This window comes from Papio anubis, chromosome 1 (genome assembly GCF_008728515.1).
Source record: "Papio anubis isolate 15944 chromosome 1, Panubis1.0, whole genome shotgun sequence".
Taxonomy (NCBI): Eukaryota; Metazoa; Chordata; class Mammalia; order Primates; family Cercopithecidae; genus Papio; species Papio anubis.
Genome location: NC_044976.1, coordinates 214,875,150 through 214,889,843, shown reverse-complemented (window position 1 = coordinate 214,889,843; position 14,694 = coordinate 214,875,150). Strand labels below are relative to the sequence as shown.

The following is a 14,694-nucleotide window of genomic DNA, read 5'->3' as shown; positions in this document are numbered from 1 at the left end:
TGGGAAAATCTAATCATATCCTACTTCATCATTTTCTATTAATGTGAAAATCATGCAAAAAAAAAAAAAAAAAAGTCCCTCGTTTGAAATGTTCTTGATGTTCAAAGCCAGCACATAACAGTTAACCAACTTGATGATCAATTGTTTCTATCTCTTTTCTGGGTGGCTGTTACTATTTTTTCCAGAAACAGTGTTTTTTCTCAAAAAAAAAGGGGGGGGTACTGAAATTCTGAAGCAAAGACAGCTACTAAGATGCTGACTGTTTAAAGACAACCGTGAGAGGAAGAGAGGCACAAAACAGGTGCTTCATGCCCCGTCGTTCGCTAGAGCAGTGCATCTCAAACTATCTGGGTGAAGGACCACTTTTTCTTTTACTTCTAGTTACATGCAAAATGCAAGCCCTGACTTTTTATTCTTAGATTCAACAGACAGAAAATTATGCCATCAGCAGATGTTTCTAAACGCTTCCTCTCAATTTCTATACTTATCACAGACCAGTAACTGTGTGTGGACCAGCACAGACCACACACTGTTTACTCAAAATTGAAATTCTTATTTTATAGGCATTGAATTTGAAATGTAACAAGGTCCACCCACACCTCCACCCACAGTTCTAGAAAGTAAGCATTTTTAAAAAAAGGCTAATTCCACAATATGTACGTATTTCAAAACATATTTTTACTCCATAAATATATACAATGTTTATTAGTCAATCAAAACAATACTCAGCACTTTGGGGGGGCCAAGACAGGTGGATCACTTGAGGTCAGGAGTTCAAGACCAGCTTGGCCAACATGATGAAACCCCATCTCTACTAAAAATACAAAAATTAGCTGGGCGTGGTGGTGCACACCTGTAATCTTACTCGGGAGACTGAGGCAGAATCTTTTGAACCTGGGAGGCAGAGGTTGCAGTGAGCTAAGATCATGCCACTGCATTCCAGCCTGGGAAACAGAGCGAGGGAGACTCTATCTCAAAAATAAATAAATGAATAGTTTAGGCCGGGTGCAGTGGCTCATGACTATAATCCCAGCACTATGGGAGACCAAGGTGGGAGGATTGCTTGAGCCCAGGTGTTCAAGACCAGTGTGGGCAACAAACATAGGGAGACCCCATCTCTTCAAAAAATAAAAATAAATGAGCTGGGCACCATGGTGCATTCCTGTGGCCCCAGCTACTCAGGAGGCTGAAGTGGGAGGATCACTTGAGCCTGGGAGGCTGAGGCTGCAGTGAGCTGTGATTATGTCACCACACTCAGCCTGGGTAACAGAGTGAGATTCTGTCTCAAAAAAAGATTTTAAAATAAAAATAAATACATTTTAAATAAAGATTAATATCACAGAGAAAAGTGGACATCTGCGACCCTCAACAAATTAGGGGTTTTTCTGTTGTTTTTGTTATTGTTGTTCTACTCATTTTCTCAAACAAATTACAGGGCCTACTAGTTTGAAACCTGTTTTATAAGCAAGCATCAGTTCATGATTATGGTGAAAAAAAAAACCCCTATAATAAAGTGTCTTACTGTGTCTGTTTAGCACAGAGAATAGGAACATGGGCTCTCAAGTGAGAGGAAATGAGGATGGATTTCCCACTCCGCCACTCCCGGCTATGTGGCTCTGGGTCAGTAACTCGAGGAACCATCTTCTTTGTCCATAAAACAGAGAAAATGATAGGCTCTGCCTCACAGGGTTACTGTGAGATGAAGGGAGGCTGAATATGAAGAGGTAGTTAATAGTGAGTGATGCCCACTCAGTGCTCGATATACACCAGCCACATTGGCCACAAATTTGGCAAATGCCATCCCTCCCATATAAAATGAAATGGCCCTCAGCACAGCTGCTTCGCCTTCGCCCCTCCCTCCCTCCCTCCCCCCCCCCCCTCCCTCCCTCCCTTCCTTCCTTCCTTCTTTTTTTTTGAGACTGAGTCCCACTCTGTCGCCCAGGGTGGAGTGCAGGGGCACCATCTGGGCTCACCGCAACCTACACCTCCCTAATAAAGTCATTCTCATGTCTCAGCCTCCCAAGTAGCTGGGATTACAGACATGCACCACCATGCCCAGCTAATTTTTGTATTTTTAGTAGAGACGGGGTCTCACTATGTTGGCCAGACTGGTCTTGAACTCCTGGCCTCAAGTGATCCATCCACTTTGGTCTCCCAAAGTACTGGGGTGAGCCACCACGCCCAGCCCAGGACAGCTTCCTGAGAGCAGGCCACCCTTGTGTCTTGACTTGGAGCTGCAGGAGAGTTCCAGGGCCCTGCAGACTCAGAGGACTATGTCTCCATTGCAGCCAAGCAGGAAGAGCTGAAAGTGGTGAGCACAGGCTGGAGGTGTAGGAGCTGACTCTGCCCCCAAACCCCTATGAGGACAGACACTTATCAAAAGCTGTCATTACCATCACCTTACACAGCTTTGCTTCAGCTAAAACCAAAAGGCTCTTTGAACTCAGTTTACTGACAGCATAAGCTGGGCAGGTTTTGGCTTATCACATGGACATTTGGGGATCTACATGTCAGATACATCCCTGGTTCTGTCTCTTGACAGTATGGGCCTGAAGCCAGTCATTCACACTTCTGCTTTGGGTGCCCTCAGTGACAGGGGGGTTATTAATAGGCTGCCTCCCTCGCTGGGAGGTGGGAAAGCCCAGCTAACAATAGTTCTCATCAATAATGATGAGAATAACAGGGCAAAATATGGTCACGAGTAAAGAGCGGGGGGAAAATCCATAAAAGATTGTTCTTTTTCACCTGGCACTTGCTTCCCACTGTACACTATAAACCCTTTGAATACAAACCATGTACTTTTAATGCTTATACCATGAAGCTCCAAGTGCTGTCAGCGTTCACCACACAGAAAGTAATAATGAAGATTTGGGGAGCCTTAGGGATTCTTTCCAGCTCTTGGAAAGCTCCTACTGCAAGCCCTTGTCATGCTGAAGAAGTGAGTTTCAAGTCTTTGTTTGCCGCTAGCATCACCTGCAGGGCCTGCCCCAGTTGACATCACTGGCCCGTACCTTTTAGGTTTTGCCTCAGTATCTCCCTTCCACCCTAGGCTTTCACTAGTGATTTGTCCTTCCTTTCCCTGCTGTGTGTTTGCTTGTTTGTAAATCCTCCCCTGATCTCCAGACCTCTGGCCTCAGGCACACCACTCGTCCAGCACTGCGAGGTTCCCAGGCCCGTCTCATTTCCACATCCTTTCCCCAGCTCCAAAGACGCTGCTGGTTTCCTTGCACCAAGAATTTAAGGAGAACCTGAGTTCCCCTTAAATTCTGCCTATTGGGAACCCTCACCTCTTATTTCTTCCTGCTTCACATCTTCTTTGGGGTTACTTTGTGAGTCAGTCAACCTTCTGTAAAATTCTCTGGATGGAACTGAGTGGAAGACTTTCCACATTCAAAGAATTTCAGGTTAGAAAGGCACATCAGAAGTCAATTCCCATCTGAGCATTGAATGTTCCCTCCAGGATCGACATCAACATAACTTTGATCTCCCTTACGGACACAAATCTCACTCTCTCCTGAAGCCATTGGAATTGCAAGCTCTTCATTCTAAGCTGGGAGGTCCGTCTCCTCCTCGTTATTTAGCCTTTGCCTACATACCTGGCTGCTCTACCGAACCAACCAAGTCTCCATTTATACAATAGCCCGAGAGATAGCTGAGGGCATCCATGATGTACCCCAGAGTCCTTCTCTTCTCCAAACTGAACCTGCCATGCCATATGGCTTCTTGGTCAGCCTCCTTTGGACACATTCTAATAACCTCCTAGGAGCTTGTGTGCTTGTGACATGTCCTCATAACAGTTCCCTCTCTTCATTCTCTCCCTAAACGGCATGGACATGACCTCGCAGTGAGCTTGGACTCCCTGCTTCATGGTCTAGGACAATAAAGAGATTCACGTCCAGACAGGGCTAACACAATGGTCCCCACTGTTGCGTGGCCAGCCTGTGCATATTTCCTGTTACTTCCCACACATTCAAGTTGTCCCAAGTGTTCATAGGACAATAATCACAGCACCAAAGTACAGTGAAGACCCTCAAAGCCGGTCTTCCAACAAGCCCCTTGTGCTGCCTTTAGGGTTCCATCATCCAGGGTCTTAGCCCTCTATCCTCCTCTGCCTTGCCACTGTCCTAATCAGAGCCCCTTCCCCATATTTGTGTTCTGGATGTTACCATTCATAAAGATAACAAAGCCACATAATATTCCTTCTTACTGACATAGTAGTAACCATTTCTACAGTACTTTACAATTTATCACCACCTTATTTTAGTCTTCAGAGCGACACTGCAGAGTAGGTATTATCCTCATTTTATAGACGGAGAAACTGAGGCAGAACGGCAACTTGAACCCAAAGGGTCTTGTGATTTCATATCTGATGCTATCATATTTATTCTATGTCCTATTTACTCAGGAGCTTGCAAATCTTAGGCAGAGAAAGTTTTCTAAGGTTCAGTTCTAGGCATCAAATTAAAACATGAGTTATACAGAAAAATGTAGAGGAATCTGGTTTCTATTTCTGGCTGTGCTATAAACTCACTCCTAGTTGAACCTTCCTGGTCCTTGGTTTCCTCGTTCATAAATAAGGAGATGGAACCAGACAATTCCTGAAGTCCCTTCCTGCTCAGCTGTCCTTCGTCTCCCGCCCCGTCTCTGCCATGTTGCTAAAATTAGGCAGAAAACATTGTTGAAATACCTTTCTTTTTTGTTTCTTGTATTTTTAAAGTTCCCAAGATTAGCTGGATAGTATTTGATAACGCTCTGGCTAATCTGTCAAGAAGAGGGGGAAAAACCTGCCATCCATTTAATAGCTTTTAAGCAGTTCGATTTCTATGATGAGAAGATAAATCTGGAAACCCCCGCCAGAAGAATGCCTCTACAAAGTCCTTGTGCTGAGGAGGACCATCTGTAGAGCCACACATCAAGAGAGCAGCGGCTATCAACCCCGGGGTTTCCGACAATGTCTGCAGACATTTTTGGTATTCACGACATGAGGAGGGTACTATGGGCACACATCAAGGGGTACAGGCCATGGATGCTGCAGCCCTCCTATAACACACAGGACAGTCCCCACCACAGTTAGCTGGCCCAAGATGTCAAAGTGCCAGGGTTGAAAAACCCTGTTTTAATGAATGATGTCACAGAATGGCCCCAAACTCCTCCTAGTGTTTCAGCTGAGCTAGTCCATGTGAGAGGTTAACCAGGTGGGCTCATCGGAAAGAACCAAGGATCTGAACAGCTCTCCTACCGTGCAAAGAAGGAGGCGGCCACCGACGTGCCTGTGGAAGAAGTCTCGCTGGCCACGCAGGAGCCCTGGGAGGCTGGGACGCTGCAGGCGGAAGGCTTGTCTGCATTGTAGCGGTTCAGCACTGCTTCTGTCAGTCCCTCCCGGCCACTCTCTGTCATCAGCTGGGAGATCTGACAAAGAAAATGGATACGGAGCTCATTACCTGTGGCTCACTGCACTTCCTGACCACTGACAGCATCTCTCTATTTGGGGGAGGGAGGGAAGAGGGAACAGGTTTCCATCCCACCTGCATTCAGTTACACTTGGGTGCTTAGGGCTACTAGAAGGCTGTTTTCCAGCATTTTAGCTAGATACTTCCCCGTTTTCATTAAAAATAATGGTATAAAATTATCCCCTGACATTGTAAGTTTCAATTATGTCTGTGTCTTCCCTCCATTTGGAGGGGAAAACATGAACCATTATCCATGCACTCTTTGCAGCCCAAGATGAGAACAGTAACATTAACTAATGCTGACTTCTTACCAGGAATAGCCCCGAATGCTCTGAAAGGGAGGAGTGTGGCAAAGGCATAGTTTCATTAAGGGAGAAGTAAGCCTGCTCATAAAGAACATAAGGAATCAAAATACAACAGTATTTGGTGGGGTGGTGGTGGTGATTTGCTGTGGAAAGTCAATAAAGCAGGCAACACAGAGAAACTAATAAAAATAAATATAGCCACAATGAATTACCAATTTTTTTTGAAGGGTTGAGATCATTTAAACAGACTTCATTTTCCTGCTGGTTCATTAAGATAAATGGCTTCTGTTTTATTTGAAATGATTGCCTTTATAATGAAAGTTCTAGTGGAAGGAGCTGGGTCCATTTTGCCTAAATCTACATAATAAGCTGTGAAGAACCAAACTTTGGGGCAAAACAAGGATCTTATGTAGAAATATACTTTGGGGCCGGGCGCGGTGGCTCACGCCTGTAATCCCAGCACTTTGGGAGGCCAAGATGGGCGGATCACAAGGTCAGGAGATCGAGACCATCCTGGCTAACACGGTGAAACCCCGTCTCTACTAAAAAAAAATACAAAAACACTAGCCGGATGTGGTGGCGGCGCCTGTAGTCCCAGCTACTCGGGAGGCTGAGGCAGGAGAATGGCGTGAACCCGGGAGGCAGAGCTTGCAGTGAGCCAAGATGGTGCCACTACACTCCAGCCTGGGCGACAGAGCAAGACTCCGTCTCAAAAAAAGAATATATATATATATATATACACACACACACACACACACACACTTTGGAAAAGTGCTAAACCACACGGCAAATACAATAATTATGCAGGCAGAGTCTAAGTATTGGGAAAACCTGTTACTTTAAATCTTCAGTCTACTTGCAAAAAAAAGAAAAACGTTAGTTTTTTTAAAAAAGAGGAAACTTTAGTTCAAAAAAAGTCACCAGTCTATTCAAACCCTTAAATGCTAAGTGGAAAATGTTTCCAATCACCTACTAAATACAAGCACAGTAAAGCAAAGATCCGGAACAGTTTCCACTTTGTAACTGAGTAGGCCAGCGAGCCCTAAAAGCAGCACATTTGTGAACCTTTAAAAATAAAAACATTTGTACTTTTCATTATTAGCAGAATAGCCATTACTCTGAGTCCCATTGACTGGGAACTTTGCTCCACTGAAATTCATGCTCTTACTTGGAAAGCCTTGGCATTATTCAACGGAAATTCTGCCAGCACACACTTTCTTATTCTCATTCATTCAACGCATTGTAAGGAAACTTGACCCAAGTGAGAGAAACTGGAGACAAGGCTGCAAAGGCAGCTGCTGGCCCAGAGGACATTCCTGCTGACTGAGCAGAGAGCCCGCAGAGCCTCTCCTCGGGCTTCCTTTGCTGCTGTGGGGTGCGGGCTCCCGTCCACTGGCTGCTACTGTCCCTGAGGAACGGGGCCCCGGCCTGGAGGGTGCAGCTGAAACAACTGGAAAGCTGAGGACACGCGATACACACCGTCATCCCCACTCAATAGTATTGATGAAGCTCCAGGGGGTGCATCATGCCTCCTGGACCATGTCCAAAGACAAAACAAAACTCCCAAATTCATGGGACTTTTTTTCCCCCAAGAATCTAAGACATACATCTGATTTTTGACACATGGTGACATGTGAAACAAGCCAGTCTGCTTGGGTTGTTTCCTTTCGTTACTGTATTTCTCATCTAAAATTTGGAGGGAAGGGATTCCTTCTGCATAAACTGTCTTGCAGGTGCCCTGCAAAGCCAGAGAGAAGCCGCTGGAACGCATGTGGCGAATGGCAGGATGCCTGACGCACAGTCACAGCTTTCTGGGTGGGTCCAGAGTCCCACATCTGCTCCAGAAGGGATGTGAGCAACCTGTGGGTTCACAGCTTTCGAAAATGTCACCAGGCAGATGAATTTCAACGCACGAGCTTCCTGACTAGAGAGCTACTGGCTGTCTTGTGCCAAGCAAGATTGTTTCTCTTACTTTTAAAGAATCGGGGATTAGTGGGCATGAGACACTGAATTCCCAAGGCTATAAATAGAACTATTCAATCATCAATTGTTTTCAAAAATTAGGATCACAGAATGTTCTAGAGCTAGAAGAGATTTCCAACATCATCATCGTCAAAACTCTTCTCCTTAGATAAGACACCTGAAGACCAGAGAAGCGATTTGCCCAAGCACCCTGACTCCTAAACCATTTCTAGCACCTACCTCCTTCCTCTAACTGCCCCTCTTCTAATTAAAAAAAAAAAAAAAAGTCTTCCCCTTCTAATTAAAAAATGTGATATATAGAAAAAAAAATCAAACAATAAAACATACACATGTATCCACTACCACCATTCACAAATGTTAGCATTTTTTATCTTAGAAAATATTTTCTCAAAGAAACCAAATAGTATGTAAAATTAAAATTGCACATCTTCCTAGTCACGCTGCCTTTCCTGCCCCATGTTTCAGACACAGCCAGTATCACGACAGGGCGGGGGCAGGTCCATGTTCTTATTTCTCATGGTGTGTGCTTCCCATCACACTCTCTCCCTCCTTAGAACCTGACAGCTCATTTTTTTGGTTTCTTTTGTGCATTCTTTAGATTTTGTTCTGCTGGTTCCACAATGGGGAGACAGCATCCCTCCAAATGCCTACTCTATAGACTCTCACCACCTAAAAGATCATGTTCTCATTTGTATTTATGCCTAGTATCCTCTTCAGAGATTACAGACTTTCAGAAATAACAGGCCATGATTTGGCTACAGCAACTGCTAATTTACCTCGCCCTCAGTCTCACACTCCAGGGCTCCAGCCTCCGGCAAGGTCCTCAAACCCACCTCCTGCTCCTTCCGCCGTGGGGCCTTTGCCCTCCATGTGAAACGCTCCTACTTTTCCTGCAGATGTAAGCTCAAGCCTCACTTCCTCCGAGAAGCCTTCTTCCAGCCCATGCTTCCTCGGCTGGATGCTTTTACAGCGCCTCAATCTCTTCCCTCAGCATCTCCACTTTGGTTCATATCATGCATTTATTAGTAAGTCATTTTCTCCCACTACACAAAAGCCCCAGGTCTCTAGGTCTAGGGCTGGTTTGCTCTGTATATCACTGTATACCAAGGTCAGTGCAACGGCTGGCACACAAAGATGCTCAAAACATGTTTGTGGAATAAATCTGAGCTATTCTTTTTCTACTGCTCACATGTATCTACATAAATTTTCTTAAGTATTTTAAGTAAGAATCATTTCTTTAAAACATTTCATTGCTTTTCTATTTTGTTTGATTCTTTTTTTTTTTTTTTTGAGACAGAGTCTTGCTCTTCTTGCCCAGGCTGGCGTGCAGTGGCGCGATCTTGGCTCACTGCAGCCTCCGCCTCCCACGTTCAAGCGATTCTCCTACCTCAGTCTCCCGAGTAGCCGGGATTACAGGCATGTGCCCCTGGGCCTGGCTAATTTTTTTTTTTTTTTTATTTTTAGTAGAGATGGGGTTTCTCCATGGTGGCCAGGCTAATCTGGAACTCCCAACCTCGGGTGATCTGCCCACCTCAGCCTCCCAAAGTGCTGGGATTACAGGCGTGAGCCGCTGCACCTGGCCTATTTTGTTTGATTCTTAAACTATGACAGTCTTTTCTCGCGTCCTCATCATTGTCAAAGTATAGGGTTTTGGCTCCACAATGTTTGGGGATCAAGAGCTGCCTCTTTGTTAGTCTACTAGTTCATTTGTTCATTCATTTGTGTGAACAGCCACGTGTTGGGTGCTTGGTATACGTCAGGCAAAAAAAAAAAAAAAGTAGATGCTGAAGATTCAAGAGGCTCTAAGAAATGTGTAGACATTTCTTGTCAATATCTTGTGCAAAGACAGTCTGCAAGATAGCTCTCCAAAAGCAACTTCCATTATCTCTGTTTAGCTGCATTTTTATAATTCTGAAAAACAGAAGAGCTAGGCTTGCTGTCAGTAGAAGCAGCTGTAGCTTCTTCAACAATTACAATCATGTCCATTGTAGATGATTCTGAGAGAGAAGGAGCCTCCCTGTTTAAACCAAGTGTCGTTTTTCCCACACACACTGGTGTGCAGGTCTTTGGAGTGCTGAGTTTTGATGGATAACTTCTTACCAAGGTGCCATCTTGCTTGCCACCAAGATGCTTGTTAACAGGAATTTACTTTTCCTTAGCTCTGCAAACCCTCTCGAGGGTTACAGGGTTACAATACCATCGGTTGTAACTGAATTGTCCTATTAATCAAAGAAACAAAAACAATGACCTACTGTATGAGATCTGGCTATGAAAGAACCACTCCAATCCAAATTCTTTCTGAAGCTCTCTGAAACAGCGACAGTTTGTCCCTGAGTGGTTTTTATGTCAAGCAAAGAATGGCAGTGATCCATATTCTGTGACAATTCAACCGCCATTCACAGCTTAAGGGATGCTCTCAGATGTGTCTATCCCTTTGCTGCTGATAAACCTCTCCTTCCTCATAGAAGGCTCGTTGGAAACAACATTCAGTTATGTAGACAGGTTGGCTATAGTTTCCACTTCACAGATGAGAACACAGAGGCGAGGCGAGGAGTCCGATGATTGGTCCAAAGCCACTCAGCTGTCAAGGAAGGAAGCTCAGCTGGAAACACAGGCCTCTGATTCCCTTTTTTTTCCCCTTCCTTCTACCATCTGACCTCAGTTACTGAAGTTTACTGAATAACCTGAGCACCAGACAGACTTGGGGGATGACAAAAGGTAAACTTTGCTTAGTCTCTGTCCTCAGGAGATTTGAAAGGAAGGCAGATAAACTTGTAGTCAGCCAGAAACAAACGTTCTCTCCCTTTTCTAAAATGAGAGAGAGAGAGAGAGAGAGAGAGAGAGTGTATACAAATATTATCTGTGACTTGGAAATGAGGAAGCTTCCAAAATGTGTTTCTCGCCAAATCCTGAGGTCAAAGAGGCCTCTGTGGGGCCAAGAAGGAAGACTCCATATTCCCCTTCTCAGGTCCCATGCGTGAGCCCCACAGCACTGGGCCTGGGTGCCGAGGCCTGGGGAAGAGGAGGAGCTGAAGCTTGGTCACTTCCGACTGTTTCTGAAGGAAAGAGGCCCTGGACCCACGGCTTCAGCCCTGCTCAGACCAACACAAACGGGCCTCATGCACCTCGGGCCCTCACTGTGAACTCCCTCCACTCCTCGGCCTTCCCACCTCCGTCCCTCCGCTCCTCGGCCTTCCCACCTCTCGCCCCTCCTCCGCCTCGGGGTTTTCCCACCTCCGTCTCCCTCCGCCTCGGGTTTTCCCACCTCCGCCCTTCCACTGACCTCCTCGTCCCCTCCTTCGGCCTCGCCTTCCCCACCTCCTCGGCCCCTCCGCCCGCCTTCCCACGCCCAGGTCGGTTGCCCCTGAATTCCTGGAAGATTTACCTGCTGACCTCCCCGCATCCCACCTCCTCAACAGCACTTCCTCTTTGGCTTCAATTTCATCCTCACAGTGGCTCTTCTACTTCAGTCAGTGGACTCTCCACACTTCACAGCAAGTCTTTCCAAGAGGGACCTGCTTCTTGCTGCTACCTATAATAAAGATCACTCTGGATGTAAAACTCTGCCAGGAAGCCTTGGCTATGCTAACTCTACTGGGCATGGGGATGAGCTCCCGGAGGAACCCTGCCCCTTCTCCCGCCCCATCTCTGGCCTCCAGGCCAGGTGAGCAGCCACAAGACAGAGCCAAGGACGGGCTTTAGTGGATGCATACAGATTCCTCGTTGCAGTCCTGAGGCTGTCACCTGTGGATTCCAAGACAATTCAACCATTTCACCAAAGAGGGATCTGAGGGCCGGAGAGGTTGAGCTTCTTCCCCAAGGGAAACCAGCTAGTAGGAGGAGGAGCCAGGTTTGGAATGGTGATCTGTTCAGCTGAGGTGACTTCTGCGCGGTGTGTCAGCCCTCAATTCAGTTTCCCTCCCTTCACTATCTCCTTCAGGACCACTTCCTAACTCGAGACTGCCCTCAGAGCCCTCCCTACAGTCCACTATTAGAGGGTGTTCTCCTGAAACTTGAGCCTCACGGCATAATTCTGAATCAAGAGCCTTACTTTTGTTATCTATCTATCTATCTATCTATCTATCTATCTATCTATCTATCGCCCAGGGTGGAGGGCAGTGGCACAATCTTTGGCTCACTGCAACTTCTGCCTTCCGGGTTCAAGCGATTCTACCGCCTCAGCCTCCCGAGTAGCTGGGATTACAGGTGGAGGCCACCATGCCCAGCTAATTTTTCTGTTTTTTTTAGTAGACACGGGGTTTACCATATTGACCAGGCTGGTCTCAAACTCCTGACCTTGTGATCCATCCAACTCGGCCTCCCAAAGTGCCGGGATTACAGGCGTGAGCCACTGTACCCGGCCAAAAGCCTTATTTTTAAAGGACTATGGCTTACATCTGCATGTTAGACTCTTAGGAATTTATTTCTTCTCTTGCAATACTGTGAAAGATACATGATTCTTCCTGAGAAAACCTCCAAATACCCATCTAACACGTTAGAAAACCCTACAGTGCTGGGGAAAGGCCTCATTATCTTGGTTACGTGTATGTGTCACTGTCACCGTCTAAGAGCAGTGGCTGAAAACACACTAAGTGGTCCTAATCACAAGCTTTAGGGGGACTAAATTTTCACCAGCAGATTTTACTTGGTTTAGTTCTGATTGAAAGCTGTTTTTAGCTCTCCGTCTTGATTACAGGGGACCATTTCACTCCTTAAGGGTATCTGTTACTTTCCAAACAGCACATCATATCCCTCGGGGTGGTGGTAAAATGAATACGGGTGGCAGCAAAAGGGACCAGGCTGCAGGGACAGGGTACACATGTGTGTTTGCACAGGTGTTAACACGTGTGCATGTGCGTGTGCATGTGACATTCTCAATGTCCATGAGAACTCCATGCACCATTAATGAGCAGTGAAAGTCTGCTTGTCACAGATCACATCGAAAGAAAGCTTCTCCCTCTATTTTAACTTTTAATTCACGTCTTTCAACCACATTTAAATGTCTACACTGACACCTCAGTATGAGGAGCTTGGTCCTCATCCCCAAAGAGAGAGAGAATCCCAAATGTGGTTACGATCTTGACCACAGAATCAAGACAAGAGACGTGTGGTTCTTCCTGAGGCTGCCTCCACATCACAAATGGCAGTCTGTAAGCCGCTGACCTTTAGCTTCTATACTGAAGGAAGGACTCTGAGAGCTACCGGAGTGTGTCGGCGTGGGCATTCGTCCTCAACGGCATTACTGAGCCAGAAAGCCACCTCCCTCTGACTCGGCCAAGACAGCAGGGAACACCAAACAGTATCTGTTTCCTGTGTAGAGACATCTACGGAGAGCAATTGCTTCCTACTCAGTCTTTAATTAATGACACTTAATGACATGCTCCCCCTCCTCAAATCCCAGAAAATAACATTTAATAACATTTTCTCTTACACAATTAATATCTCACTGCCTTGGGACATCTTTTATTGCTATCTGCTACCTACACTGTTACCTAATGCTTTTATAGTTTTGTAAACAGTAGGTGCTTCATAAAAATTTTTGATCCAGGTAAGGACAAATCAACTCACGATTATCTTGGAAAAAACCATTCACAGCTAATTTGTAAACCCTTAGTATTGTCTTAGGATGTGTCTATGCTGTCAGTTGTTATGCTCTTAGAATATGCCAGAATATACTTCTGTATATTCTATAAAATATAAATTATGAAAGTCAATCTTTAAAGGAAGAGATCAAACAATGCACACCCAGATCAAAGTTCAATAATGTAGAGTTGATCACGCCGAGGTTCCACTGCAGTCAGACACAGAATAGAAAGCTGACGATGACAGACAGCGGGCACCTTACTCCAGTCATCGTGATGTAGTGAGAGAGTCCACATAAGCCTTATTCAGCTTTTGCTCATAGCAGAGAGAGAGAGAAAAAAAAAATGATGTCCCTTTCTATGCACGAGTCTTTGCTTTGACTGCAGGATCCCCACATCAAGTCACTTCTGGAGCTGACTATAAAAATGTATCTGGCAGAGGGGTCTCCAAGAACAGGCTCCCGCTAAGGAGCAGATGTCACCTTGTCACCCCACCAGACCCTTCCTTCCAGGCCAAGGGCAAGCAGCCACAGGGGATTCTTGCTCTGACAACCACAGATGCATGCCTCTCGCTTCAATGCCACTCCCCCTGGGAAGTGAAACGCTCCGTTTTATGAGATATGTTTATTTCATCCTTGCAGGCAGAGAAACAGATGAAATGACCCACTGAGGAGGGAAGCACTGGGATGCCTCCTAAACCGGGACGGTGTCCTCTTCTGCAGTGTATGTGTCTGTCGGTGTCTCCTCTGGATCAGGCAGGCCTCAGTCCTCACTAAGCTATTCCACTCAACTCTTTCTTACCGTGCTTCCTGACCCCGAGGTATCAGGCAAACCTGTTGATCCATTTAGACTTCACTCTCACCCATGTCTCTTTCCTTCCCGCACACCAGGGCTACCCAGAACTGCGGTGATGCCTTTCCCAGGCAGGGTCAGGCCTGCGGTGGCATGTCATGAACCTTTCCTAAGCAGAATTTGTGATGAGGGCAAAAGCTGGCATCAGCAAGACACGTTTTGGTTTAGAAGTCTCAGTAGACACTGCAGCAGGTTAACTATTGCTGGGTTCGTGCTTGAATAAAATGTACTAAAAACTAGGGCAATAAAATGGATTTTCCCTGAGCTATCTCATCCAAAGAGTTTTTATTTAAAAATAATACAGAAGAGCAAATATTGTATGATTCCACTTATCTGAAGTACCTGAAATAGTCAAGTTCATAGAGTTATTGTTAACATAGGCCGAGTTTTGGTTTGGGAAGATGAGAAAGTTCTTTTGGTGGTGGATGGTGCTGATGGTTGCATAACCATGTGAATATACTCAATGTCACAGAACTACAGGCTTAAAAATGGTGAAGATGGTAAATTTTAGGTTATATATAT

The 14,694-nt window shown here is 45.6% G+C and overlaps 1 protein-coding gene across 1 annotated transcript in view; it reads right to left on the bottom strand.

Moving 5' to 3' along the window:
• The window catches only part of LOC101017432 (kinesin-like protein KIF26B), a 429,407-nt gene that overhangs the window by 291,448 nt on the left and 123,265 nt on the right, over window positions 1-14,694 (bottom strand). Inside the window, exon 3 of the mRNA XM_031667904.1 lies at window positions 5,240-5,409. Within this exon, the coding sequence (XP_031523764.1) occupies window positions 5,240-5,409 (170 nt within the window). The remainder of the gene's footprint in view (window positions 1-5,239; window positions 5,410-14,694) is intronic.